The sequence below is a fragment of the Somniosus microcephalus genome, unplaced genomic scaffold (assembly GCF_052327205.1).
Source record: "Somniosus microcephalus isolate GS21.2 unplaced genomic scaffold, FLI_Smic_1.0 unresolved_chr1, whole genome shotgun sequence".
NCBI classification, from domain to species: domain Eukaryota; kingdom Metazoa; phylum Chordata; class Chondrichthyes; order Squaliformes; family Somniosidae; genus Somniosus; species Somniosus microcephalus.
The window spans coordinates 75,793,644-75,821,217 of record NW_028225179.1 but is presented as its reverse complement, the minus strand read 5'-3'; the positions used below and the strand labels follow the sequence as shown (position 1 = coordinate 75,821,217).

General features: G+C 50.5%; 1 protein-coding gene across 1 annotated transcript in view; it reads right to left on the bottom strand.

The window, feature by feature from the left end:
- The window catches only part of LOC147095502 (nitric oxide synthase 1-like), a 462,084-nt gene that overhangs the window by 335,307 nt on the left and 99,203 nt on the right, over positions 1-27,574 (bottom strand). The window contains exons 13-17 of the mRNA XM_085974639.1: positions 19,020-19,124; positions 16,683-16,741; positions 13,440-13,550; positions 6,857-7,031; positions 5,986-6,124 (exon numbers count right to left, since the gene is read on the bottom strand). Of these exons, the coding sequence (XP_085830765.1) occupies positions 5,986-6,124; positions 6,857-7,031; positions 13,440-13,550; positions 16,683-16,741; positions 19,020-19,124 (589 nt within the window). The remainder of the gene's footprint in view (positions 1-5,985; positions 6,125-6,856; positions 7,032-13,439; positions 13,551-16,682; positions 16,742-19,019; positions 19,125-27,574) is intronic.

The window sequence follows — 27,574 nt, the reverse complement described above, 5'->3', positions numbered from 1 at the left end:
AGTGCCGGGACACTCAGTCCTGTTACACACACACAGTCAGTGCTGGGACACTCAGTCCTGTTACACACACACAGTCAGTGCCGGGACACTCAGTCCTGTTACACACACACAGTCAGTGCCGGGACACTCAGTCCTGTTACACACACAGTCAGTGCTGGGATACTCAGTCCTGTTACACACACAGTCAGTGCCGGGACACTCAGTCCTGTTACACACACACAGTCAGTGCTGGGACACTCAGTCCTGTTACACACACAGTCAGTGCTGGGACACTCAGTCCTGTTACACACACAGTCAGTGCTGGGATACTCAGTCCTGTTACACACACAGTCAGTGCCGGGACACTCAGTCCTGTTACACACACAGTCAGTGCCGGGACACTCAGTCCTGTTACACACACACAGTCAGTGCCGGGACACTCAGTCCTGTTACACACACACAGTCAGTGCTGGGACCCTCAGTCCTGTTACACACACACAGTCAGTGCCGGGACACTCAGTCCTGTTACACACACAGTCAGTGCCGGGACACTCAGTCCTGTTACACACACACAGTCAGTGCTGGGACCCTCAGTCCTGTTACACACACACAGTCAGTGCTGGGACACTCAGTCCTGTTACACACACAGTCAGTGCCGGGACACTCAGTCCTGTTACACACATAATCAGTGCCGGGACACTCAGTCCTGTTACACACACACACAGTCAGTGCTGGGACCCTCAGTCCTGTTACACACACACAGTCAGTGCTGGGACACTCAGTCCTGTTACACACACAGTCAGTGCCGGGACACTCAGTCCTGTTACACACACAGTCAGTGCCGGGACACTCAGTCCTGTTACACACACAGTCAGTGCCGGGACACTCCGTCCTGTTACACACACAGTCAGTGCCGGGACACTCAGTCCTGTTACACACACAGTCAGTGCTGGGACAATCAGTCCTGTTACACACACACAGTCAGTGCTGGGACACTCAGTCCTGTTACACACACAGTCAGTGTTGGGACACTCAGTCCTGTTACACACACAGTCAGTGCCGGGACACTCAGTCCTGTTACACACACACAGTCAGTGCCGGGACACTCAGTCCTGTTACACACACACAGTCAGTGCCGGGACACTCAGTCCTGTTACACACGCACAGTCAGTGCTGGGACACTCAGTCCTGTTACACACACAGTCAGTGTTGGGACGCTCAGTCCTGTTACACACACACAGTCAGTGCTGGGACACTCAGTCCTGTAACACACACAGTCAGTGCTGGGACACTCAGTCCTGTTACACAAACACAGTCAGTGCTGGGACACTCAGTCCTGTTACACATGCAGTCAGTGCCGGGACACTCAGTCCTGTTACACACACACAGTCAGTGCCGGGACACTCAGTCCTGTTACACACACACACAGTCAGTGCCGGGACACTCAGTCCTGTTACACACTCACAGTCAGTGCTGGGACACTCAGTCCTGTTACACACACAGTCAGTGCCGGGACACTCGGTCCTGTTACACACACACGGTCAGTGCCGGGACACTCAGTCCTCTTACATACACAGTCAGTGCTGGGACACACAGTCCTATTACACACACAGTCAGTGCCGGGACACTCAGTCCTGTTACACACACAGTCAGTGCTGGGACACTCAGTCCTGTTACACACACACACAGTCAGTGCTGGGACACTCAGTCCTGTTACACACACAGTCAGTGCTGGGACACTCAGTGCCGGGACACTCAGTCCTGTTACACACACACAGTCAGTGCTGGGACACTCAGTCCTGTTACACACACACAGTCAGTGCTGGGACACTCAGTCCTGTTACACACACAGTCAGTGCCGGGACACTCAGTCCTGTTACACACACAGTCAGTGCCGGGACACTCAGTCCTGTTACACACACAGTCAGTGCCGGGACACTCAGTCCTGTTACACACACAGTCAGTGCCGGGACACTCCGTCCTGTTACACACACAGTCAGTGCCGGGACACTCAGTCCTGTTACACACACAGTCAGTGCTGGGACAATCAGTCCTGTTACACACACACAGTCAGTGCTGGGACACTCAGTCCTGTTACACACACAGTCAGTGTTGGGACACTCAGTCCTGTTACACACACAGTCAGTGCCGGGACACTCAGTCCTGTTACACACACAGTCAGTGTTGGGACGCTCAGTCCTGTTACACACACACACAGTCAGTGCTGGGACACTCAGTCCTGTTACACACAGTCAGTGCCGGGACACTCAGTCCTGTTACACACACAGTCAGTGCTGGGACACTCAGTCCTGTTACACACACACACAGTCAGTGCTGGGACACTCAGTCCTGTTACACACACAGTCAGTGCTGGGACACTCAGTGCCGGGACACTCAGTCCTGTTACACACACACAGTCAGTGCTGGGACACACAGTCCTGTTACACACACAGTCAGTGCCGGGACACTCAGTCCTGTTACACACACACAGTCAGTGCTGGGACACTCAGTCCTGTTACACACACAGTCAGTGCCGGGACACTCAGTCCTGTTACACACACAGTCAGTGCTGGGACACTCAGTCCTGTTACACACACACAGTCAGTGCTGGGACACTCAGTCCTGCTACACACACAGTCAGTGCCGGGACCCTCAGTCCTGTTACACACACAGTCAGTGCTGGGACACTCAGTCCTGTTACACACACAGTCAGTGCTGGGACACTCAGTCCTGTTACACACACACACAGTCAGTGCTGGGACACTCAGTCCTGTTACACACACAGTCAGTGCAGGGACACTCAGTCCTGTTACACACACAGTCAGTGCCGGGACACTCAGTCCTGTTACAAACACAGTCAGTGCCGGGACACTCAGTCCTGTTACACACACAGTCAGTGCCAGGACACTCAGTCCTGTTACACACACACAGTCAGTGCTGGGACACTCAGTCCTGTTACACACACGCAGTCAGTGCCGGGACACTCAGTCCTGTTCCACACACAGTCAGTGCTGGGACACTCAGTCCTGTTACACACACAGTCAGTGCCGGGACACTCAGTCCTGTTACACACACAGTCAGTGCTGGGACACTCAGTCCTGTTACACACACTCACAGTCAGTGCTGGGACACTCAGTCCTGTTACACACACACAGTCAGTGCTGGGACACTCAGTCCTGTTACACACACAGTCAGTGCTGGGACACTCAGTCCTGTTACACACACACACAGTCAGTGCCGGGACACTCAGTCCTGTTACACACACACAGTCAGTGCTGGGACACTCAGTCCTGTTACACACACACAGTCAGTGCCGGGACACTCAGTCCTGTTACACACACACAGTCAGTGCCGGGACACTCAGTCCTGTTACACACACAGTCAGTGCTGGGATACTCAGTCCTGTTACACACACAGTCAGTGCCGGGACACTCAGTCCTGTTACACACACACAGTCAGTGCTGGGACACTCAGTCCTGTTACACACACAGTCAGTGCTGGGACACTCAGTCCTGTTACACACACAGTCAGTGCTGGGATACTCAGTCCTGTTACACACACAGTCAGTGCCGGGACACTCAGTCCTGTTACACACACAGTCAGTGCCGGGACACTCAGTCCTGTTACACACACACAGTCAGTGCCGGGACACTCAGTCCTGTTACACACACACAGTCAGTGCTGGGACCCTCAGTCCTGTTACACACACACAGTCAGTGCCGGGACACTCAGTCCTGTTACACACACAGTCAGTGCCGGGACACTCAGTCCTGTTACACACACACAGTCAGTGCTGGGACCCTCAGTCCTGTTACACACACACAGTCAGTGCTGGGACACTCAGTCCTGTTACACACACAGTCAGTGCCGGGACACTCAGTCCTGTTACACACATAATCAGTGCCGGGACACTCAGTCCTGTTACACACACACACAGTCAGTGCTGGGACCCTCAGTCCTGTTACACACACACAGTCAGTGCTGGGACACTCAGTCCTGTTACACACACAGTCAGTGCCGGGACACTCAGTCCTGTTACACACACAATCAGTGCCGGGACACTCAGTCCTGTTACACACACACACAGTCAGTGCTGGGACACTCAGTCCTGTTACACACACAGTCAGTGCCGGGACACTCAGTCCTGTTACACACACACAGTCAGTGCCGGGACACTCAGTCCTGTTACACACACACAGTCAGTGCCGGGACACTCAGTCCTGTTACACACACTGTCACTGCTGGGACACTCAGTCCTGTTACACACACAGTCAGTGCTGGGACACTCAGTCCTGTTACACACACAGTCAGTGCCGGGACACTCAGTCCTGTTACACACACACAGTCAGTGCTGGGACACTCAGTCCTGTTACACACACAGAGTCAGTGCTGGGACGCTCAGTCCTGTTACACACACACTCAGTGCTGGGACACTCAGTCCTGTTACACACACACACAGTCAGTGCAGGGACACTCAGTCCTGTTACACACACAGTCAGTGCCGGGACACTCAGTCCTGTTGCACACAAAGTCAGTGCCGGGACACTCAGTCCTGTTACACACACAGTCAGTGCCGGGACACTCAGTCCTGTTACACACACACACACAGTCAGTGCCGGGACACTCAGTCCTGTTACACACACAGTCAGTGCTGGGACACTCAGTCCTGTTACACACACAGTCAGTGCCGGGACACTCAGTCCTGTTACACACACAGTCAGTGCTGGGACACTCAGTCCTGTTACACACACAGTCAGTGCTGGGACACTCAGTCCTGTTACACACACAGTCAGTGCCGGGACACTCAGTCCTGTTACACACACAGTCAGTGCCGGGACACTCAGTCCTGTTACACACACAGTCAGTGCCGGGACACTCAGTCCTGTTACACACACAGTCAGTGCTGGGACACTCAGTCCTGTTACACACACAGTCAGTGCCGGGACACTCAGTCCTGTTACACACACAGTCAGTGCTGGGACACTCAGTCCTGTTACACACACAGTCAGTGCCGGGACACTCAGTCCTGTTACACACACAGTCAGTGCCGGGACACTCAGTCCTGTTACACACACAGTCAGTGCCGGGACACTCAGTCCTGTTACACACACAGTCAGTGCCGGGACACTCAGTCCTGTTACACACACACAGTCAGTGCTGGGACACTCAGTCCTGTTACACACACACAGTCAGTGCCGGGACACTCAGTCCTGTTACACACACAGTCAGTGCCGGGACACTCAGTCCTGTTACACACACAGTCAGTGCCGGGACACTCAGTCCTGTTACACACACACACAGTCAGTGCCGGGACACTCAATCCTGTTACACACACACACAGTCAGTGCCGGGACACTCAGTCCTGTTACACACACACACAGTCAGTGCCGGGACACTCAGTCCTGTTACACACACACAGTCAGTGCTGGGACACTCAGTCCTGTTACACACACACACGGTCAGTGCTGGGACACTCAGTCCTGTTACACACACACAGTCAGTGCTGGGACACTCAGTCCTGTTACACACACACAGTCAGTGCTGGGACACTCAGTCCTGTTACACACACACAGTCAGTGCCGGGACACTCGGTCCTGTTACACACACACAGTCAGTGCCGGGACACTCAGTCCTGTTACACACACACACAGTCAGTGTCGGGACACTCAGTCCTGTTACACACACACAGTCAGTGCCGGGACACTCGGTCCTGTTACACACACAGTCAGTGCTGGGACACTCGGTCCTGTTACACACACACAGTCAGTGCCGGGACACTCAGTCCTGTTACACACACACACAGTCAGTGTCGGGACACTCAGTCCTGTTACACACACACAGTCAGTGCTGGGACACTCAGTCCTGTTACACACACACAGTCAGTGCCGGGACACTCAGTCCTGTTACACACACACAGTCAGTGCCGGGACACTCAGTCCTGTTACACACACACAGTCAGTGCCGGGACACTCAGTCCTGTGACACAGACTCGGTGCTGGGATTTACCTGCTGCGTGGTCTGGCACCTCAGCCACTATGGACAGCTTATATTTGTCTGGTTTCCAGCCGGATTCATTGTTGAAATATGGGTCATTTTCATCATCAGCAATGCAATCGTCTTCGATACAGAAAACTTCGCAGGCTGCCTGAGGGAACACAGCAACAATACGTTAGGAATAGGGCAGTGAGGGATAAATACTGATAGTCACTTAAATCAGTAACAGAAATCATACACAGAAGGGCAGGCAGAGAGAGAGAGGGAGACAGAGAGAGAGGCAGAAACTGAGGAGAGAGAAACAAAGAGGAGAGACAGAAACAGGAGAGAGAGACAGAAACTGAGAGACAGAAAGAGAGATAGAAACAGAGAGAGAAACTGGAGAGAGAAAAGGAGAGAGAAACTGAGAGGAGAGAGAGAAACTGAGGAGAGAATGAGAAAGAAAGAGAGAGAAACTAAGGAGAGAGAGGCGAGGGAGAAACAGAGAGAGAGAAAGAGAGAAGGAGAGAGAAATTGAGAGAGAGAAATTGAGAGAGAAACTGAGGAGAGGAGAGACAGAAACTGAGAGATAAAAAGAGAGAGAGAAAGAGAGAGGGAGAGAGAAAGAGAGAGGGAGAGAGAAACTGAGAGAGAGAATCTGAGAGAGAGAGGAGAGAGAGACACCGATGGGAGCTGGCATTGAGCATGATGACCAGGAACAGAGATGGAGAAATAGAGCGACAGAGATCAGGAGAGAGACACACACACAGGGAAAGACAGACAGCAGGTGTGACAGAGAGAAATGTGTTCACAGACACACAAGCACCGAGAGATGGGACAGACAGACAGAAAGGATTGTCTGATAGACCAGTCCAAGTGAGGCGCTCAATCCATTCAGTCAGACCTTGAAAATGTTCTTGGACCAGGCACGGAACAGATCCTCTTGACCACACAGTTCATCTCCTTCTCCCATTATTAGGATTCTCTCCCCTCCAAGTTCCTCCAGTCTTGTGTCAATCGCACGGGCAAAAGCACAGAAGTGTGGGTAAGCCCGTGAACCCAGGCCAAAAACAGAAAATCTGCAGGGACAAATCAGATTCCGGTATGAACAATAGGTTTCTCTACCTTACCTTCTGTTGTCTGTACCTTACAGAGGAAGACAAAGAGAGAGAGAAGGAATCACCCCTCTCATCATTCACCCATCACCCCTGTGCTCACTGACCTACATTGGCTCTCGGTTAAGCAACACCTCAATTTCAAAATTCTCATCCTAGTTTTCAAATCCCTACATGGCCTCGCCCCTCCCTATCTCTGTAATCTCCACCAGCCCCACAACCCACATCCCCCCCCCCACCCCCCCCACCCCACCACCCAGATATCTGCACTCCTCTAATTCTGGCCTCTTAATCATCCCTGATTATAATCGCTCAACTTTTGGTGGCCGTGCCTTCAGCTGCCTGGGCCCTAAGCTCTGGAATTCCCTGCCTAAACCTGTCCGCCTCGCGACCTCTCTTTCCTTCTTTAAGACGCTCCTTAAAACCTACCTCTTTGACCAAGCTTTTGGTCACCTGCCCTAATTTACCCTTGTGTGGATCGGTGTCAAATTTTTGTCCTATAATACTTCTGTGAAGCATCTTGGGACATTTTACTATGTTAAAGATGCTATATAAATACAAGTTGTTGTTGTTGTTAAGAACGTAAGAAATAGGAGCAGGAATAGGCCATTCGGACCTTCGAGCCTGCTCCGCCATTCAATGAGATCATGGCTGATCTTCTGCCTCAACTCCATTCACCGGCCCTATTGCCATATCCCTTGATGCCCTTACTAGTCAGAAATCTATCGACTTCGGTTTTGAATACACCCAATGACTGAGCCTCCACAGCCCTCTGGGGTAGAGAATTCCAAAGATTCACCACCCTCTGTGTGAAGAAGTTTCTTCCCATCTCAGTCCTGAATGGCCTACCCTTTATCCTGAGGCTGTGGCCCCTGGTTCTAGATTCCCCAGTCAAGGGAAACATTCTCCCAGCATCCACCCTACCAAGCCCTGTAATAATTTTGTATGTTTAAATGAGATCCCCTCTCATTCTTCAGAATTCAAGAGAATACAGGCCTAGTTTACTCAATCTCTTCTCATACGACAGTCCCGCCATCCCAGGAATCAATCTCATGAACCTTCGTTGCACTCCCTCTATGGCAAGTATATCCTTCCTTAGGTAAGGAGACTAAAATTGTACACAGTACTCCAGGTGTGGTCTCACCAAGGCCCTATATAATTGGAGTAAGACTTCTTTACTCCAGTACTCAAATCCTCTTGTAAAGAAGGCCAGCATACCATTTGCCTTCCTAATGGCTTGCTGCACCTGCACATTCACTTTCAGTGACTCATGTACAAGGACACCAAGGTCCCTTTGAGCATCTGCATTCCCCAATCTTTCACCATTTAGAAAAAACTCTGCCTTTCTGTTTTTTTCTACCAAAATGGATAACCTCACATTTATCCACATTATATTCTATCTGCCATGTTCTCGCCCACTCACTGAGTCTGTCGAGATCCCCTTTCAGCTTCTTCACATCCTCTTCACAACTGACACTGCCACCTAGCTTTGAATCATCAGCAAATTTGGAAATGTTACATTTAGTCCCCTCTCTGTTGTTGTTGTTGTTGTTGAAAGACAGAGGGAGGGAGAGAAAGAGAGGGACAGAGGAAAGGTAAGACAGGGAGAGAGCGACAGAGAGAGACAGAGAGAGAGACAGAGAGAGAAAGTGCGTGACAGAGAGAGAAAGTGTGTGACAGGGAGAGACAGAGAGAGGGAGATACAGAGCGAGGGAGACAGACAGAGAGAGAGGGAGAGGCAGACAGAGAGAGAGAGAGAGAGAGAGAGATCCTGCCCCAACACATCCCAATCCCGATAATACTCCAAACCCAGCACAGATCCAAACTCAGTGCTATCCTGAACCCCAAACCCCCCACCCCGAGCCCCGTACCCCCGAACCCCCCACACTCAGACCCTGAACCCCCCACCTCAAAACCCACCTCCACCCTGACCACCCTCACCCCAAACCCCAACATTATTCCTAATCTATGAGCTCATCTGAATTTACTCCAATCTGGAACTCAAGGGGGTGAAATTCGGTTATGCCCCATTTGGGGGCGGTAACCAAATTATCGCCGGAGATTTAGCCCCCGGCGCTGGAGTACCGCCCCGGCAAGGAAGCGGAGCACTATCCCGGGCGCTCCACTTCCTCTCGGGGCGGTGTCAGGGGCACAAAGTGCGCACAGCTGCTCGGTGTAGTGCTGGTGCATTTCAGTATCCCCCCCTTCCGTTAAAGGGCAGGTCCACTGCGAGCTCCGCAGGGCCTCCGATGGCCCACACTAGCCCACCAGGGAGCAGAGGTGTGGAGCCGCGGTGCCGGGCTGTGCGATGACTGCCACGAGCCATGCCAGGGGCCGCCACGGAGGGCCGACCTCAAAAAATAAAATGGCGGCGCAGGTCGCGGCGGCACCTCTCTTTAATTAGCGCCCCGCAAGCGGAGGTCGGCCAGGTTTGCGAGGCTGGTGCTGACACCGCCCACGGGGTGCAGCCAAATTTCTGCCGCGGGGTGGTAAGGGGCTCGTGGCGATGATGTCATCGGCGGCCCGGGGCACCATCCGTTAGCGCCTCAGTAGCGCCCCACCGAATTTCTCGGGGCGCTACGCCCCGCCCGGGCCTTAAGCCATTAGCGCCCATCGGCGGCGCTAGCGGCTGATGCAAAGGAGTCGAATTTCGCGGCCAAGTGCTTTGAAAGAGCGAACCTCACGACTGACCCGTGACCCAAGGACTCTACTAACCCTGAGCAAGTGCCAGGCTGGCTCAGTCTTGTCACGGAGTTTAGAGGTCATTGGTTCGAGCCCCACTGCTGGACTTGAGCACAAAATCCAGGCTGAATTGGCACCATCAGAGAGGGGGTGCAGCATCACGCTAAACTGAGACCCATCCCGCTGCTCAGGTGGGTGTCACACCTCCCTTGGCATTATTGGAAGAAGAGCAGGGAGTTTTCCTTGTGTTGTGCCTTCAACCAGCACCATCATCAACAGATTAAGATATCATCCATCTCACTGCTGTTTGTGGGATCTTGCTGTGTGTAAATCAGCTCCAACATGTGCCAACAAAATATGACTGCTGCAAAAGTAATTCATTGGTGGCCGTGCCTTCTGTTGCCTCGGCCCTCAGCTCTGGAAACCCCTGCCTAAACCTGTCCATCTCGCTACCTCTCTTTCCTCCTTTAAGATGCTCCTGAAAACCTACCTCTTTGTGCAATCGTTTGGTCACCTGCCCTAATTTCTCCTTATGTTGCTTGGTGTCAAATTTTTTGTCTTAAAGTACTCCTGTGCAGCCCCTTGGGACGTTTTACTACGTTAAAGGTGCTAGAGATAGAGCGAGGTGTGAGAGATAGAGCGAGGTGTGAGAGATAGAGCGAGGTGTGAGAGATAGAGCGAGGTGTGAGAGATAGAGCGAGGTGCGAGAGATAGAGCGAGGTGTGAGAGATAGAGCGAGGTGTGAGAGATAGAGCGAGGTGTGAGAGATAGAGCGAGGTGTGAGAGATAGAGCGAGGTGTGAGAGATAGAGCGAGGTGTGAGAGATAGAGCGAGGTGCGAGAGATAGAGCGAGGTGCGAGAGATAGAGCGAGGTGCGAGAGATAGAGCGAGGTGCGAGAGATAGAGCGAGGTGTGAGAGATAGAGCGAGGTGTGAGAGATAGAGCGAGGTGTGAGAGATAGAGCGAGGTGCGAGAGATAGAGCGAGGTGCGAGAGATAGAGCGAGGTGTGAGAGATAGAGCGAGGTGCGAGAGATAGAGCGAGGTGCGAGAGACAGAGCGAGGTGCGAGAGACAGAGCGAGGTGAGAGAGATAGAGCGAGGTGTGAGAGATAGAGCGAGGTGTGAGAGATAGAGCGAGGTGTGAGAGATAGAGCGAGGTGTGAGAGAAAGAGCGAGGTGCGAGGGATAGAGCGAGGTGCGAGAGATAGAGCGAGGTGCGAGAGATAGAGCGAGGTGCGAGAGATAGAGCGAGGTGCGAGGGATAGAGCGAGGTGCGAGGGATAGAGCGAGGTGCGAGAGATAGAGCGAGGTGCGAGAGATAGAGCGAGGTGCGAGAGATAGAGCGAGGTGCGAGAGATAGAGCGAGGTGCGAGGGATAGAGCGAGGTGCGAGAGATAGAGCGAGGTGCGAGAGATAGAGCGAGGTGTGAGAGATAGAGCGAGGTGTGAGGGATAGAGCGAGGTGTGAGGGATAGAGCGAGGTGTGAGAGATAGAGCGAGGTGTGAGGGATAGAGCGAGGTGTGAGAGATAGAGCGAGGTGTGAGAGATAGAGCGAGGTGTGAGAGATAGAGCGAGGTGTGAGAGATAGAGCGAGGTGTGAGAGATAGAGCGAGGTGTGAGAGATAGAGCGAGGGATAGAGCGAGGTGTGAGAGATAGAGCGAGGTGTGAGAGATAGAGCGAGGTGTGAGAGATAGAGCGAGGTGTGAGAGATAGAGCGAGGTGTGAGAGATAGAGCGAGGTGTGAGAGATAGAGCGAGGTGTGAGAGATAGAGCGAGGTGTGAGAGATAGAGCGAGGTGCGAGAGATAGAGCGAGGTGCGAGGGATAGAGCGAGGTGCGAGGGATAGAGCGAGGTGCGAGAGATAGAGCGAGGTGCGAGGGATAGAGCGAGGTGCGAGGGATAGAGCGAGGTGCGAGAGATAGAGCGAGGTGCTAGAGATAGAGCGAGGTGCGAGAGATAGAGCGAGGTGCGAGAGATAGAGCGAGGTGCGAGAGATAGAGCGAGGTGCGAGAGTTAGAGCGAGGTGCGAGAGATAGAGCGAGGTGCGAGAGATAGAGCGAGGTGCGAGAGATAGAGCGAGGTGCGAGAGATAGAGCGAGGTGCGAGAGATAGAGCGAGGTGCGAGAGATAGAGCGAGGTGCGAGAGATAGAGCGAGGTGCGAGAGATAGAGCGAGGTGCGAGAGATAGAGCGAGGTGCGAGAGATAGAGCGAGGTGCGAGAGATAGAGCGAGGTGCGAGAGATAGAGCGAGGTGCGAGAGATAGAGCGAGGTGCGAGAGATAGAGCGAGGTGCGAGAGATAGAGCGAGGTGCGAGAGATAGAGCGAGGTGCGAGAGATAGAGCGAGGTGCGAGAGATAGAGCGAGGTGTGAGAGAGCGAGGTGTGAGAGATAGAGCGAGGTGTGAGAGAGCGAGGTGTGAGAGATAGAGCGAGGTGCGAGAGATAGAGCGAGGTGTGAGAGATAGAGCGAGGTGCGAGAGATAGAGCGAGGTGCGAGAGATAGAGCGAGGTGCGAGAGATAGAGCGAGGTGCGAGAGATAGAGCGAGGTGTGAGAGATAGAGCGAGGTGCGAGAGATAGAGCGAGGTGCGAGAGATGGAGCGAGGTGCGAGAGATAGAGCGAGGGATAGAGCGAGGTGTGAGAGATAGAGCGAGGTGTGAGAGATAGAGCGAGGTGTGAGAGATAGAGCGAGGTGCGAGAGATAGAGCGAGGTGCGAGGGATAGAGCGAGGTGCGAGGGATAGAGCGAGGTGCGAGGGATAGAGCGAGGTGCGAGAGATAGAGCGAGGTGCGAGAGATAGAGCGAGGTGCGAGAGATAGAGCGAGGTGGGAGAGATAGAGCGAGGTGCGAGAGATAGAGCGAGGTGCGAGAGATAGAGCGAGGTGCGAGAGATAGAGCGAGGTGCGAGAGATAGAGCGAGGTGCGAGAGATAGAGCGAGGTGCGAGAGATAGAGCGAGGTGTGAGAGATAGAGCGAGGTGCGAGAGATAGAGCGAGGTGAGAGAGATAGAGCGAGGTGTGAGAGATAGAGCGAGGTGTGAGAGATAGAGCGAGGTGTGAGAGATAGAGCGAGGTGTGAGAGATAGAGCGAGGTGTGAGAGAGCGAGGTGCGAGAGATAGAGCGAGGTGAGAGAGATAGAGCGAGGTGTGAGAGATAGAGCGAGGTGTGAGAGATAGAGCGAGGTGCGAGAGATAGAGCGAGGTGCGAGAGATAGAGCGAGGTGCGAGAGATAGAGCGAGGTGAGAGAGATAGACCGAGGTGCGAGAGATAGAGCGAGGTGCGAGAGATAGAGCGAGGTGCGAGAGATAGAGCGAGGTGCGAGAGATAGAGCGAGGTGAGAGAGATAGAGCGAGGTGTGAGAGATAGAGCGAGGTGTGAGAGATAGAGCGAGGTGCGAGAGATGGAGCGAGGTGCGAGAGATGGAGCGAGGTGCGAGAGATGGAGCGAGGTGTGAGACACCTCACCACCACCTTCTCAAGGGCAATTAGGGATGGGCAATAAATGCTGGCCTTGCCAGCGACGCCCAGATCCCATAAACAAATTTAAAAAAATAAGTTGTTGCTGTTGTTAGAACACACTGGGACTAAATTAATGAGGGGCTAAATTAATGTGAGTTCTTCCTCACTCTCTTTTAACACTCCCCACATCCGTGACCACACAATATGAGAGTAGGATTATATTCTCCTTACCGTACACTAGCCAATGGTCCTGTATTCTCAAAACAATTCCCCTCAGAGACTGCTCCACTGAACGCTTCAAATTCATCATCAGATAAACTGTTAAATCGAGCTTTGTAACTCCTGAAATATAGAATAAATATATGACAGCAGGTAAAGAAATGAAATGTGCAGTGTAACATGTACATCAATCTATCACACTCCCGTACTGACACACTCACACACAACTATCACAATCCTGTACTGACACACTCACACACAATTATCACAATCCTGTACTGACACACTCACACACAACTATCACATTCCTGTACTGACACACGTACATACAACCACGCTCACACTCCCATACTGACACTGACACACTACTATCACACTCCTGAACTGACACACTCACACACAACTATCACACTCCCGTCCTGCCACACTATTATCACACTCCCGTAATGACACACTCACACACATCTATCACATTCCCGTACTGACACACTTACAAACAACGCTCGCACACCTGAACTCACACACACACACACAACTATCACACTCCCATACTGACACACTTGTATGCAACTATCACACTCCCAAACCGAAACACTCACACACAACTATCACACTCCCATACTGACACACTCACACACTATCACAATCCCATACTGACACACACACAAACTATCACACTCCTGTACTGACACACACACACACAACTACCACACTCCCATACTGACACACTCAAACACAACTATCACACTCCTGTACTGACACACATACATACAACCACGCTCACACTCCCGTACTGACACACAACTATCACACTCCTGAACTGACACACACTCACAAATATCACAATCCCATACTGACACACACTCACACAACTATCACACTCCCGTACTGACACACTTACACACAACGCTCACACTCCCGTACTGCCACACTATTATCACACTCCCGTACTGACACACTCACACACATCTATCACATTCCCGTACTGACACACTTACAAACAACGCTCGCACACCCGAACTGACACACACACACACAACTATCACACTCCCATACTGACACTTATATACAACTATCACACTCCCAAACCGAAACACTCACACACAACTATCACACTCCCATACTGACACACAATGTGGAGTGAGGAGACCTGATGTAAGTGGAGTGAGGAGATCTGATGTAAGTGGAGTGAGGAGACCTGATGTAAGTGGAGTGAGGAGATCTGATGTAAGTGGAGTGAGGAGACCTGATGAAAGTGGAGTGAGGAGACCTGATGTCAGTGGAGTGAGGAGACCTGATGTCAGTGGAGTGAGGGGACCTGATGAAAGTGGAGTGAGGGCACCTGATGTAAGTGGAGTGAGGGCACCTGATGTAAGTGGAGTGAGGAGATCTGATGTAAGTGGAGTGAGGAGACCTGATGTAAGTGGAGTGAGGAGATCTGATGTAAGTGGAGTGAGGAGACCTGATGAAAGTGGAGTGAGGGCACCTAATGTAAGTGGAGTGAGGAGACCTGATGTCAGTGGAGTGAGGGGACCTGATGAAAGTGGAGTGAGGGCACCTGATGTAAGTGGAGTGAGGAGACCTGATGTAAGTGGAGTGAGGGCACCTGATCTAAGTGGAGTGAGGAGGCCTGATGTAAGTGAAGTGAGGGGACCTGATGTAAGTGGAGTGAGGGCACCCGATGTAAGTGAAGTGAGGGGACCTGATGTAAGTAGAGTGAGGAGACCTGATGTCAGTGGAGTGAGGAGACCTGATGTAAGTGGAGTGAGACCTGATGTAAGTGGAGTGAGGAGACCTGATGTAAGTGGAGTGAGGAGACCTGATGTAAGTGAAGTGAGGGGACCTGATGAAAGTGGAGTGAGGAGACCTGATGTCAGTGGAGTGAGGAGACCTGATGTCAGTGGAGTGAGGGGACCTGATCTAAGTGGAGTGAGGGCACCTGATGTAAGTGGAGTGAGGAGACCTGATGTAAGTGGAGTGAGGGGACCTGATGTAAGTGGAGTGAGGGGACCTGATGTAAGTGGAGTGAGGGGACCTGATGTAAGTGGAGTGAGGAGACCTGATGTAAGTGGAGTGAGGAGACCTGATGAAAGTGGAGTGAGGAGACCTGATGTAAGTGGAGTGAGGGGACTTGATGTAAGTGGAGTGAGGGGACCTGATGTAAGTGGAGTGAGGAGACCTGATGTAAGTGGAGTGAGGGGACCTGATGTAAGTGGAGTGAGGAGACCTGATGTAAGTGGAGTGAGGAGACCTGATGTCAGTGGAGTGAGGAGACCTGATGTAAGTGGAGTGAGGGGACTTGATGTAAGTGGAGAGAGGAGACCTGATGTAAGTGGAGTGAGGAGACCTGATGTAAGTGGAGTGAGGAGACCTGATGTAAGTGGAGTGAGGAGACCTGATGTCAGTGGAGTGAGGAGACCTGATGTAAGTGGAGTGAGACCTGATGTAAGTGGAGTGAGGAGACCTGATGTAAGTGGAGTGAGGAGACCTGATGTAAGTGGAGTGAGGAGACCTGATGTAAGTGGAGTGAGGAGACTTGATGTAAGTGGAGTGAGGAGACCTGATGTAAGTGGAGTGAGGAGACCTGATGTAAGTGGAGTGAGGAGACTTGATGTAAGTGGAGTGAGGAGACCTGATGTAAGTGGAGTGAGGAGACTTGATGTAAGTGGAGTGAGGAGACCTGATGTAAGTGGAGTGAGGAGACTTGATGTAAGTGGAGTGAGGAGACTTGATGTAAGTGGAGTGAGATGCTGCACCTGAGGTGGTTTTGCATCTACAAATATAAGACTACGCATGCATTCCCTCGAGTATAGCAGATTACGTGTGATCTAATCGAGGTGTTTTAGATGATATGAGCTTTTGATATGGTAGATAGAGGGAAACTATTTCCCCTGGTGGGGGAGTTCAGAACGAAGGGGCAGAGCTTTAGGCCGTTCAGGTGTGATGTCAGGAAGCACTTGTTCACACAAATGGCAGTGGAAATCTGGAACTCTCTCAAAACTGATGTTGATATATTTTTGTTAGGTAAGGGTATTTTCTCCTATGGAACCAAGACGGGTAAATGGAGTTCAGACACAGATCAGCCATGAGTTGATTGCGAGACAGAACAGGCTCGTTTGGCCTCCTCCTGTTGCGATGCAGTATAGGGTATTGGACCTTGTCTGCCTTGGAGGCTACTGGATGTGTCCAGGAGCAGAGCTGTGAGTCCATCAACACTGCTCCCTGTCCGCTGTGCTTGAAGTCCAGTGAACTCACTTTATTTCCGTAGAGGTGGAGTTTGGATGTGTCATCTCCATCAAAATGTCTGCAAAACTCTGCAAAATAAATAGAAGCGTTAGTTAGTACACTACCCTACATGAACCAAACCATCGATACATCTCATTCCCATACCCAGACTATCGGTGCAGGGACACTGTCCCCGGTGTGGGATCTGTCCTGTACCCGGACTATCGGTGTAGGGAAACTGTCCCCGGTGTGGGATCTGTCCTGTACCCAGGCTATCAGTGTAGAGATACTGTCCCCAGTGTGGGATCTAACCTGTACACAGACTATCGGTGTAGGGACACTGTCCGCGGTGTGGGATCTAACCGGTACCCAGACTATTGGTGTAGGGACACTGTCCCCGGTGTGGGATCTGTCCCGTACCCGGACTATCGGTGTAGGGACACTGTCCCCAGTGTGGGATCTAACCTGTACCCAGACTATCGGTGTAGGGACACTGTCCCCGGTGTGGGATCTATCCCGTACCCAGACTATCGGTGTAGGGACACTGTCCTCGGTGTGGGATCTAACCTGTACACAGACTATCGGTGTAGGGACACTGTCCTCGGTGTGGGATCTAACCTGTACCCAGACTATCAGTGTAGAGACACTGTCCCCGGTGTGGGATCTAACCTGTACCCAGACTATCGGTGCAGAGTCACTGTCCCCGGTGTGGGATCTAACCTGTACCCAGACTATCGGTGCAGAGACACTGTCCCCGGTGTGGGATCTAACCTGTACCCAGACTATCGGTGTAGAGTCACTGTCCCCGGTGTGGGATCTAACCTGTACCCAAACTATCGGTGTAGAGACACTGTCCCCGGTGTGGGATCTATCCCGTACCCAGACTATCGGTGTAGGGACACTGTCCTCGGTGTGGGATCTAACCTGTACCCAGACTATCGGTGCAGAGACACTGTCCCCAGTGTGGGATCTATCCCGTACCCAGACTATCGGTGTAGGGACACTGTCCCCGGTGTGGGATCTAACCCGTACCCAGACTATCGGTGCAGAGACACTGTCCCCGGTGTGGGATCTAACCCGTACCCAGACTATCGGTGCAGAGACACTGTCCCCGGTGTGGGATCTAACTCGTACCCAGACTATCGGTGTAGAGGCACTGTCCCCGGTGTGGGATCTAACCCGTACCCAGACTATCGGTGCAGAGACACTGTCCCCGGTGTGGGATCTAACTCGTACCCAGACTATCGGTGTCGGGACACTGTCCCCGGTGTGGGATCTAACCCGTACCCAGACTATCGGTGTAGAGGCACTGTCCCCGGTGTGGGATCTAACCTGTAACCAGACTATCGGTGTAGAGGCACTGTCCCCGGTGTGGGATCTAACCTGTACCCAGACTATCGGTGTAGAGGCACTGTCCCCGGTGTGGGATCTAACCTGTACCCAGACTATCGGTGCAGAGACACTGTCCCCGGTGTGGGATCTAACTCGTACCCAGACTATCAGTGTAGGGACACTGTCCCCGGTGTGGGATCTGGCCCGTATCCAGACTATCATAGAAACATAGAAGATAGGAGCAGGAGTAGGCCATTCGGCCCTTCGAGCCTGCTCCGCCATTCAATGAGATCATGGCTGATCATTGAAATTCAGTACCCTGTCCCTGCCTTCTCCCCATATCCCTTGATCCCTTCAGCCTTAAGGAATATATCCAACTCTTTCTTGAATATATTTAATGAACTGGCCTCCACAGCCCTCTGTGGCAGAGAATTCCACAGGTTCACCACTCTCTGGGTGAAGAAATTCCTCCTCATTTCAGTCCTAAATGGCTTACCCCTTATCCTTAGACTATGACCCCTGGTTCTGGACTCCCCGACCATCAGAAACATCCTTCCAGCATCTAGTCTGTCCAGGCCTGACAGAATTTTATAGGTTTCGATGAGATCCCCTCTCAATCTTCTAAACTCCAGCGAGTATAAGCACAATCGACACAATCTCTCCTCATACATCATTCCTGCCATCCCAGGTATCAGCCTGGTGAATCTTCGCTGCACTCCCTCCATGGCAAGAACGTCCTTCCTCAGGTAAGGCGACCAAAACTGCACACAATACTCAAGGTGCGGTCTCACCAAGGCCCTGTACAACTGTAGCAAGACACCCTTGTTCCTGTACTCGAACCCTCTTGCTACGAAAGCCAACATACCATTTGCCTTCTTAACCGCCTGCTGCACCTGCATGCTTACCTTCAGCGACTGGTGCACAAGGACACCCAGGTCTCTGTGTAGGGACACTGTCCCTGGTGTGGAATCTATCCCGTACCCAGACTATCGGTGTAGGAAAACAGTCTCTCACAGTGATAGGTAGGAGTTGTACCTGTCCATTCTCTGGAGGCTCCCCATTTCCAAATGTGCTTGTAACCACTAAAACCAAGGTTTCGTGTTCAAGGTTGATGATATCGTACTCATCCATACTCAGCACCTGAAAGGGAGAGAAAGAAAGACAGTGAGAGGCAGTCAGAAAGAGAGAGTGTGAGAAAAAGGCAGCAAGAGAGAGAGATGGATAGAGAGGGAGAGCAAGAGAAAGGGAGAGATATATAGAGAGAGACAGAGAGACACACACACACAGTTACTTCACCTCCATAAACTGGCTATAGACACAACCTTCCATCAACCACTTGACTATCTCCTCCATCCCTCCATTCACCCCTATATTCCTCCATTCAACTTTATATCATTCATTACTCCATCTATCCTTCCATCTCTTCACCTTTCTATCTCTTTATCCCTCCATCCATCCCACCAACTCTTTCCCTTTATCTCCAGCATTCCATCTTCTTCCCTCACAACATATCTCTCAATTCCTTTATACATCCCTCCATTGCTAACTCCAACCATTCCTCAAATCCTCCATCCAATCCTCTCTCCATCCCTTCACTGTTTATTCTTTCATTACACCACAACTTTATCCATCCCGCCCTCCATCCACTCTTCAATCCATCCAACCACTCCATACAATCGTTAAACACTCCTGTCATCCATGCATCATTCTCTCCAGCCCACGTTATCTCCATTCATCCCAAGAGCTGTGCAGTTCTGGAAATGTACTGTGTGTTTCTGATACAAGAAATCCACCGTCTGTGTCTATGCAGTACTAGAGCTGTACTGAGTGTATCTGTGTTGTACTAGAGCTGTACTGTGTGTATCTGTGTTGTACTAGAGCTGTACTGTGTGTATCTGTGTTGTACTAGAGCTGTACTGTGTGCATCTGTGCTGTACTAGAGCTCGAATGTGTGGATCTGTGCTGTACTGGAGCTGTACTGTGTGTATCTGTGTTGTACTAGAGCTGTACTGTGTGTATCTATGCTGTACTAGAGCTGTACTGAGTGTATCTGTGTTGTACTAGAGCTGTACTGTGTGTATCTGTGCTGTACTAGAGCTGTACTGAGTGTATCTGTGCTGTACTAGAGCTGTACTGAGTGTATCTGTGTTGTACTAGAGCTGTACTGTGTGTATCTGTGCTGTACTAGAGCTGTACTGAGTGTATCTGTGCTGTACTGCAACTGTACTCTCTGTATCTGTGCTGTACGAGAGCTGTACTGTGTGTAGCTGTGCTGTACTGGAGCTGTACTGTGTGTATCTGTGCTGTACTAGAGCTGTACTGTGTGTAGCTGTGCTGTACTGGAGCTGTACTGTGTGTATCTTTGCTGTACTAGAGCTGTACTGTGTGTATCTGTGCTGTACTGGAGCTGTACTGTGTGTATCTTTGCTGTACTAGAGCTGTACTGTGTGTATCTGTGCTGTACTGGAGCTGTACTGTGTGTATCTGTGCTGTACTGGAGCTGTACTGTGTGTATCTGTGCTGTACTGTGTGTATCTGTGCTGTACTAGAGCTGTACTGTGTGTATCTGTGCTGCACTGGAGCTGTACTGTGTATCTGTGCTGTACTGGAGCTGTACTGTGTGTATCTGTGCTGCACTAGAGCTGAACTGTGTGTATCTGTGCTGTACTGTGTGTATCTGTGCTGTACTAGAGCTGTACTGTGTGTATCTTTGCTGTACTAGAGCTGTACTGTGTGTATCTTTGCTGTACTAGAGCTGTACTGTGTGCATCTATGCTGTACTGGAGCTGTACTGTGTGTATCTGTGCTGTACTGGAGCTGTACTGTGTGTATCTGTGCTAAACTAGAGCTGTACTGTGTCTATCTGTGCTGTAATAGAGCTGTACTGTGTGTATCTGTCCTGTACTGGAGCTGTACTGTGTGTATCTCTGCTGTACTGTGTGTATCTTTGCCGTACTAGAGCTGTACTGTGTGTATCTGTGCTGTACTAGAGCTGTACTGTGTGTATCTGTGCTGTACTAGAGCTGTACTGTGTGTATCTGTGCTGTACTGGAGCTGTACTGTGTGTATCTGTGCTGTACTGGAGCTGTACTGTGTGTATCTGTGCTAAACTAGAGCTGTACTGTGTCTATCTGTGCTGTACTAGAGCTGTACTGTGTGTATCTGTGCTGTACTGGAGCTGTACTGTGTGTATCTGTGCTGTACTGGAGCTGTACTGTGTGTATCTGTGCTGTACCAGAGCTGTACTGTGTGTATCTGTGCTGAACTGGAGCTGTACTGTGTGTATCTGTGCTGTGCTGGAGCTGTACTGTGTGTATCTGTGCTGTACTGGAGCTGTACTGTGTGCATCTGTGCTGTACTAGAGCAGAACTGTGTGTATCTTTGCTGTACTAGAACTGTACTGTGTGTATCTTTGCTGTACTAGAACTGTACTGTGTGTATCTTTGCTGTACTAGAACTGTACTGTGTGTATCTGTGTTGTACTGGAGCTGAACTGTGTGTATCTTTGCTGTACTAGAACTGTACTGTGTATCTTTGCTGTACTAGAACTGTACTCTGTGTATCTGTGTTGTACTGGTGCTGAACTGTGTGTATCTTTGCTGTACTAGAACTGTACTGTGTATCTTTGCTGTACTAGAACTGTACTCTGTGTATCTGTGTTGTACTGGTGCTGTACTGTGTGTATCTGTGCTGTACTAGAGCTGTACTTAGTGTATCTATGCTGTACAAGAGCTGTACTGTTTGTATCTGTGCTGTACTAGAGCTGTACTGTGTGTATCTGTGCTGAACAGGAGCTGTACTGTGTGTATCTGTGCTGTACTGGAGCTGTACTGTGTATCTGTGCTGTACTGGAGCTGTACTGTGTGTATCTGTGCTGCACTAGAGCCGAACTGTGTGTATCTGTGCTGTACTGGAGCTGTACTGTGTGTATCTGTGCTGTACTGGAGCTGTATTGTGTGTATCTGTGCTGCACAAGAGCTGAACTGTGTGTATCTGTGCTGTACTGGAGCTGTACTGTGTGTATCTGTGCTGTACTGGAGCTGTACTGTGTGTATCTTTGCTGTACTAGAGCTGTACTGTGTGTATCTGTGCTGTACTGGAGCTGTACTGTGTGTATCTTTGCTGTACTAGAGCTGTACTGTGTGTATCTGTACTGCACTAGAGCTGAACTGTGTGTATCTGTGCTGTACTGGAGCTGTACTGTGTGTATCTGTGCTGTACTGGAGCTGTACTGTGGGTATCTGTGCTGTACTAGAGCTGTACTGTGTGTATCTGTGCTGTACTGGAGCTGTACTGTGTATCTGTGCTGTACTGTGTGTATCTGTGCTGCACTAGAGCTGAACTGTGTGTATCTGTGCTGTACTGGAGCTGTACTGTGTGTATCTGTGCTGTACTGGAGCTGTACTGTGTGTATCTGTGCTGTACTAGAGCTGAACTGTGTGTATCTGTGCTGTACTGGAGCTGTACTGTGTGTATCTGTGCTGTACTGGAGCTGTACTGTGTGTATCTTTGCTGTACTAGAGCTGTACTGTGTGTATCTGTGCTGTACTGGAGCTGTACTGTGTGTATCTGTGCTGTACTGGAGCTGTACTGTGTGTATCTGTGCTGTACTAGAGCTGGACTGTGTGTATCTGTGCTGTACTGGAGCTGTACTGTGTGTATCTTTGCTGTACTAGAGCTGTACTGTGTGTATCTGTGCTGTACTGGAGCTGTACTGTGTGTATCTTTGCTGTACTAGAGCTGTACTGTGTGCATCTGTGCTGTACTGGAGCTGTACTGTGTGTATCTGTGCTGTACTGGAGCTGTATTGTGTGTATCTGTGCTAAACTAGAGCTGTACTGTGTCTATCTGTGCTGCACTAGAGCTGTACTGTGTGTATCTGTCCTGTACTGGAGCTGTACTGTGTGTATCTTTGCTGTACTAGAGCTGTACTGTGTGTATCTGTGCTGTACTGGAGCTGTACTGTGTGTATCTTTGCTGTACTAGAGCTGTACTGTGTGTATCTTTGCTGTACTAGAGCTGTACTGTGTCTATCTGTGCTGTTCTAGAGCTGTACTGTGTGTATCTGTGCTGTACTGGAGCTGTACTGTGTGTATCTGTGCTGTACTGGAGCTGTACTGTGTGTATCTGTGCTGTACTAGAGCTGTACTGTGTGTATCTGTGCTGAACTGGAGCTGTACTGTGTGTATCTGTGCTGTACTGGAGCTGTACTGTGTGTATCTGTGCTGTACTGGAGCTGTACTGTGTGCATCTGTGCTGTACTAGAGCTCTAATGTGTGGATCTGTGCTGTACTGGAGCTGTACTGTGTGTATCTGTGTTGTACTAGAGCTGAACTGTGTGTATCTTTGCTGTACTAGAACTGTACTGGGTGTATCTTTGCTGTACTAGAACTGTACTGTGTGTATCTGTGTTGTACTGGAGCTAAACTGTGTGTATCTTTGCTGTACTAGAACTGTACTGTGTATCTTTGCTGTACTAGAACTGTACTGTGTGTATCTTTGCTGTACTAGAACTGTACTGTGTGTATCTTTGCTGTACTAGAACTGTACTGTGTGTATCTGTGTTGTACTGGAGCTGAACTGTGTGTATCTTTGCTGTACTAGAACTGTACTGTGTATCTTTGCTGTACTAGAACTGTACTCTGTGTATCTGTGTTGTACTGGTGCTGTACTGTGTGTATCTGTGCTGTACTAGAGCTGTACTTAGTGTATCTATGCTGTACAAGAGCTGTACTGTTTGTATCTGTGCTGTACTAGAGCTGTACTGTGTGTATCTGTGCTGAACAGGAGCTGTACTGTGTGTATCTGTGCTGTACTGGAGCTGTACTGTGTATCTGTGCTGTACTGGAGCTGTACTGTGTGTATCTGTGCTGCACTAGAGCCGAACTGTGTGTATCTGTGCTGTACTGGAGCTGTACTGTGTGTATCTGTGCTGTACTGGAGCTGTACTGTGTGTATCTGTGCTGTACTAGAGCTGTACTGTGTGTATCTGTGCTGTACTGGAGCTGTACTGTGTATCTGTGCTGTACTGGAGCTGTACTGTGTGTATCTGTGCTGCACAAGAGCTGAACTGTGTGTATCTGTGCTGTACTGGAGCTGTACTGTGTGTATCTGTGCTGTACTGGAGCTGTACTGTGTGTATCTGTGCTGTACTGGAGCTGTACTGTGTGTATCTTTGCTGTACTAAAGCTGAACTGTGTGTATCTGTGCTGTACTGGAGCTGTACTGTGTGTATCTGTGCTGTACTGGAGCTGTACTGTGTGTATCTGTGCTGTACTAGAGCTGTACTGTGTGTATCTGTGCTGTACTGGAGCTGTACTGTGTATCTGTGCTGTACTGTGTGTATCTGTGCTGCACTAGAGCTGAACTGTGTGTATCTGTGCTGTACTGGAGCTGTACTGTGTGTATCTGTGCTGTACTGGAGCTGTACTGTGTGTATCTGTGCTGTACTAGAGCTGAACTGTGTGTATCTGTGCTGTACTGGAGCTGTACTGTGTGTATCTGTGCTGTACTGGAGCTGTACTGTGTGTATCTTTGCTGTACTAGAGCTGTACTGTGTGTATCTGTGCTGTACTGGAGCTGTACTGTGTGTATCTGTGCTGTACTGGAGCTGTACTGTGTGTATCTGTGCTGTACTAGAGCTGAACTGTGTGTATCTGTGCTGTACTGGAGCTGTACTGTGTGTATCTGTGCTGCACTGGAGCTGTACTGTGTGTATCTGTGCTGTACTGGAGCTGTACTGTGTGTATCTTTGCTGTACTAGAGCTGTACTGTGTGTATCTGTGCTGTACTGGAGCTGTACTGTGTGTATCTTTGCTGTACTAGAGCTGTACTGTGTGCATCTGTGCTGTACTGGAGCTGTACTGTGTGTATCTGTGCTGTACTGGAGCTGTATTGTGTGTATCTGTGCTAAACTAGAGCTGTACTGTGTCTATCTGTGCTGCACTAGAGCTGTACTGTGTGTATCTGTCCTGTACTGGAGCTGTACTGTGTATATCTTTGCTGTACTAGAGCTGTACTGTGTGTATCTGTGCTGTACTGGAGCTGTACTGTGTGTATCTTTGCTGTACTAGAGCTGTACTGTGTGTATCTTTGCTGTACTAGAGCTGTACTGTGTCTATCTGTGCTGTACTAGAGCTGTACTGTGTGTACCTGTGCTGTACTGGAGCTGTACTGTGTGTATCTGTGCTGAACTGGAGCTGTACTGTGTTTATCTGTGCTGTACTGGAGCTGTACTGTGTGTATCTGTGCTGTACTAGAACTGCACTGTGTATATCTGTGCTCATGATGTGGAGATGCCGGTGTTGGACTGGGGTGGACAAATGTAAGAAGTCACACAACACCAGGTTATAGTCCAACAGCTTTATTTGAAATCACAAGCTGCTCCTTCGTCAGGTGAAGTGAAGAAATGCATATAGGCACAGCTTATATAGTCAGAGAATACTGCCAGATGATTACAGGTAATCTTTCTAACTGCCCTTTATCACACCTTGGCAGAGAGATAATCACAGCAATCAAAGGTGTGAATGGTGTCCGAACAGGTCAGTCAGGAAAACATTACATCAAAGAACAATGAGGTGGGGTCACAGGGGGTCAAATGTTGCAGATGCTGGGGTCTGTATGCAAAACAAAAAACAAAAAACTATTTTTTTGCTGGAAATCACAGCAGGTCCGGCTGCATCTGTGTAGAGAGAACAAGCCAACGACGACTCAAGTCTTGATGACTCTACGTCAGGTGGGGTTACATGTAGCGTGACATGTACCCAAGATCCCGGTTGAGGCCGTCCTCATGAGTGCGGAACTTGGCTATCAGTTTCTGCTCGATGATTTTGCGTTGTTGTGTGTCTAGAAGGCCGCCTTGGAGAATGCTTACCCGAAGATTGGAGGCTGAATGTCCTTGACTGCTGAAGTGTTCCCCTAACTGGGAGGGAACACTCCTGCCTGGCGATTGTTGTGCGGTGTCCGTTCATCCGTTGTCGCAGTGCCTGCATGGTTTCGCCGATGTACCATGCTCCGGGGCATCCTTTCCTGCAACGTATGAGGAAGACAACATTGGCCGAGTCAAATGAGTATGTACCATGTACCTGGTGGGTGGTGTCCTCACGTGTGATGATGGTATATGTGTTGATGATCTGACATGTCTTGCAGAGGTTGCCGTGGCAGGGTTGCGTGGTGTCGTGGTCGCTGTTCTCCTGAAAGCTGGGTAATTTGCTGCGAACGATGGTCTGTTTGAGGTTAGGCGGCTGTTTGAAGGCGAGTAGTGGAGGCGTGGGGATGGCCTTCGCGAGGTGTTCATCATCATCGATGACATGTTGAAGGCTGCGAAGAACATGGCGTAGTTTCTCCGCTCCGGGGAAGTACTGGATGACGAAGGGTGCTCTGTTGGTTGTGTCCCGTGTTTGTCTTCTGAGGAGGTCTATGCGATTTTTCGCTGTGGCCTGTCGGAACTGTCGATCGACGAGTCAAGCATCATATCCCGTTCTTACGAGGGCGTCTTTCAGCGTCTGTAGGTGTCCATCGCGTTCCTCCTCGTCTGAGCAGATCCTGTGTATTCGCAGGGCTTGTCCATAGGGGATGGCTTCTTTAACGTGGTTAGGGTGGAAGCTGGAGAAGTGGAGCATCGTGAGGTTGTCCGTGGGCTTGCGGTAGAGTGAAGTGCTGAGGTGTCCGTCTTTGATGGAGATTCGTGTGTCCAAGAATGGAACCGATTCTGAGGAGTAGTCCATGGTGAGTTTGATGGTGGGATGGAACTTGTTGATGTTATCGTGTAGTCTTTTCAGTGATTCTTCGCCATGGGTGCATAGGAAGAAAATGTCGTCGATGCATCTGGTGTATAGCATTGGTTGGAGGTCCTGTGCAGCGAAGAAGTCTTGCTCGAACTTGTGCATGAAGATGTTGGCGTATTGGGGTGCGAATTTGGTCCCCATGCCTTTTCCGTGTGTTTGGGTAAAGAACTGGTTGTCGAAGGTGAAGACATTGTGGTCAAAGATGAAGCGGATGAGTTGTAGGATGGCGTCTGGAGATTGGCTGTTGTTGGTGTTGAGTACTAAGGCTGTCGCAGCGATGCCGTCATCGTGAGGGATACTGGTGTAGAGTGCCGAGATGTCCATCGTGGCGAGGACTGTTCCTGGTTCAACTGCTCCGTGGGTGCTGTTGAACCAGTTGAACCAGGAACGTCTCGGCACTCTACACCAGTATCCCCCACGATGACGGCATCGCTGCGACAGCCTCAGTACTCAACACCAACAACAGCCAATCTCCAGACGCCATCCTACAACTCATCCACTTCATCCTTGACCACAATGTTTTCACCTTCGACAACCAGTTCTTTACCCAAACACACGGAACAGCCATGGGGACCAAATTTGCACCCCAATACGCCAACATCTTCATGCACAGGTTCGAGCAAGACTTCTTCGCTGCACAGGACCTCCAACCAATGCTATACACCAGATACATCGACGACATTTTCTTCCTATGGACCCACGGTGAAGAATCACTGAAAAGACTACACGATAACATCAACAAGTTCCATCCCACCATCAAACTCACCATGGACTAAACCTCAGAATCGGTTTCATTCTTGGACA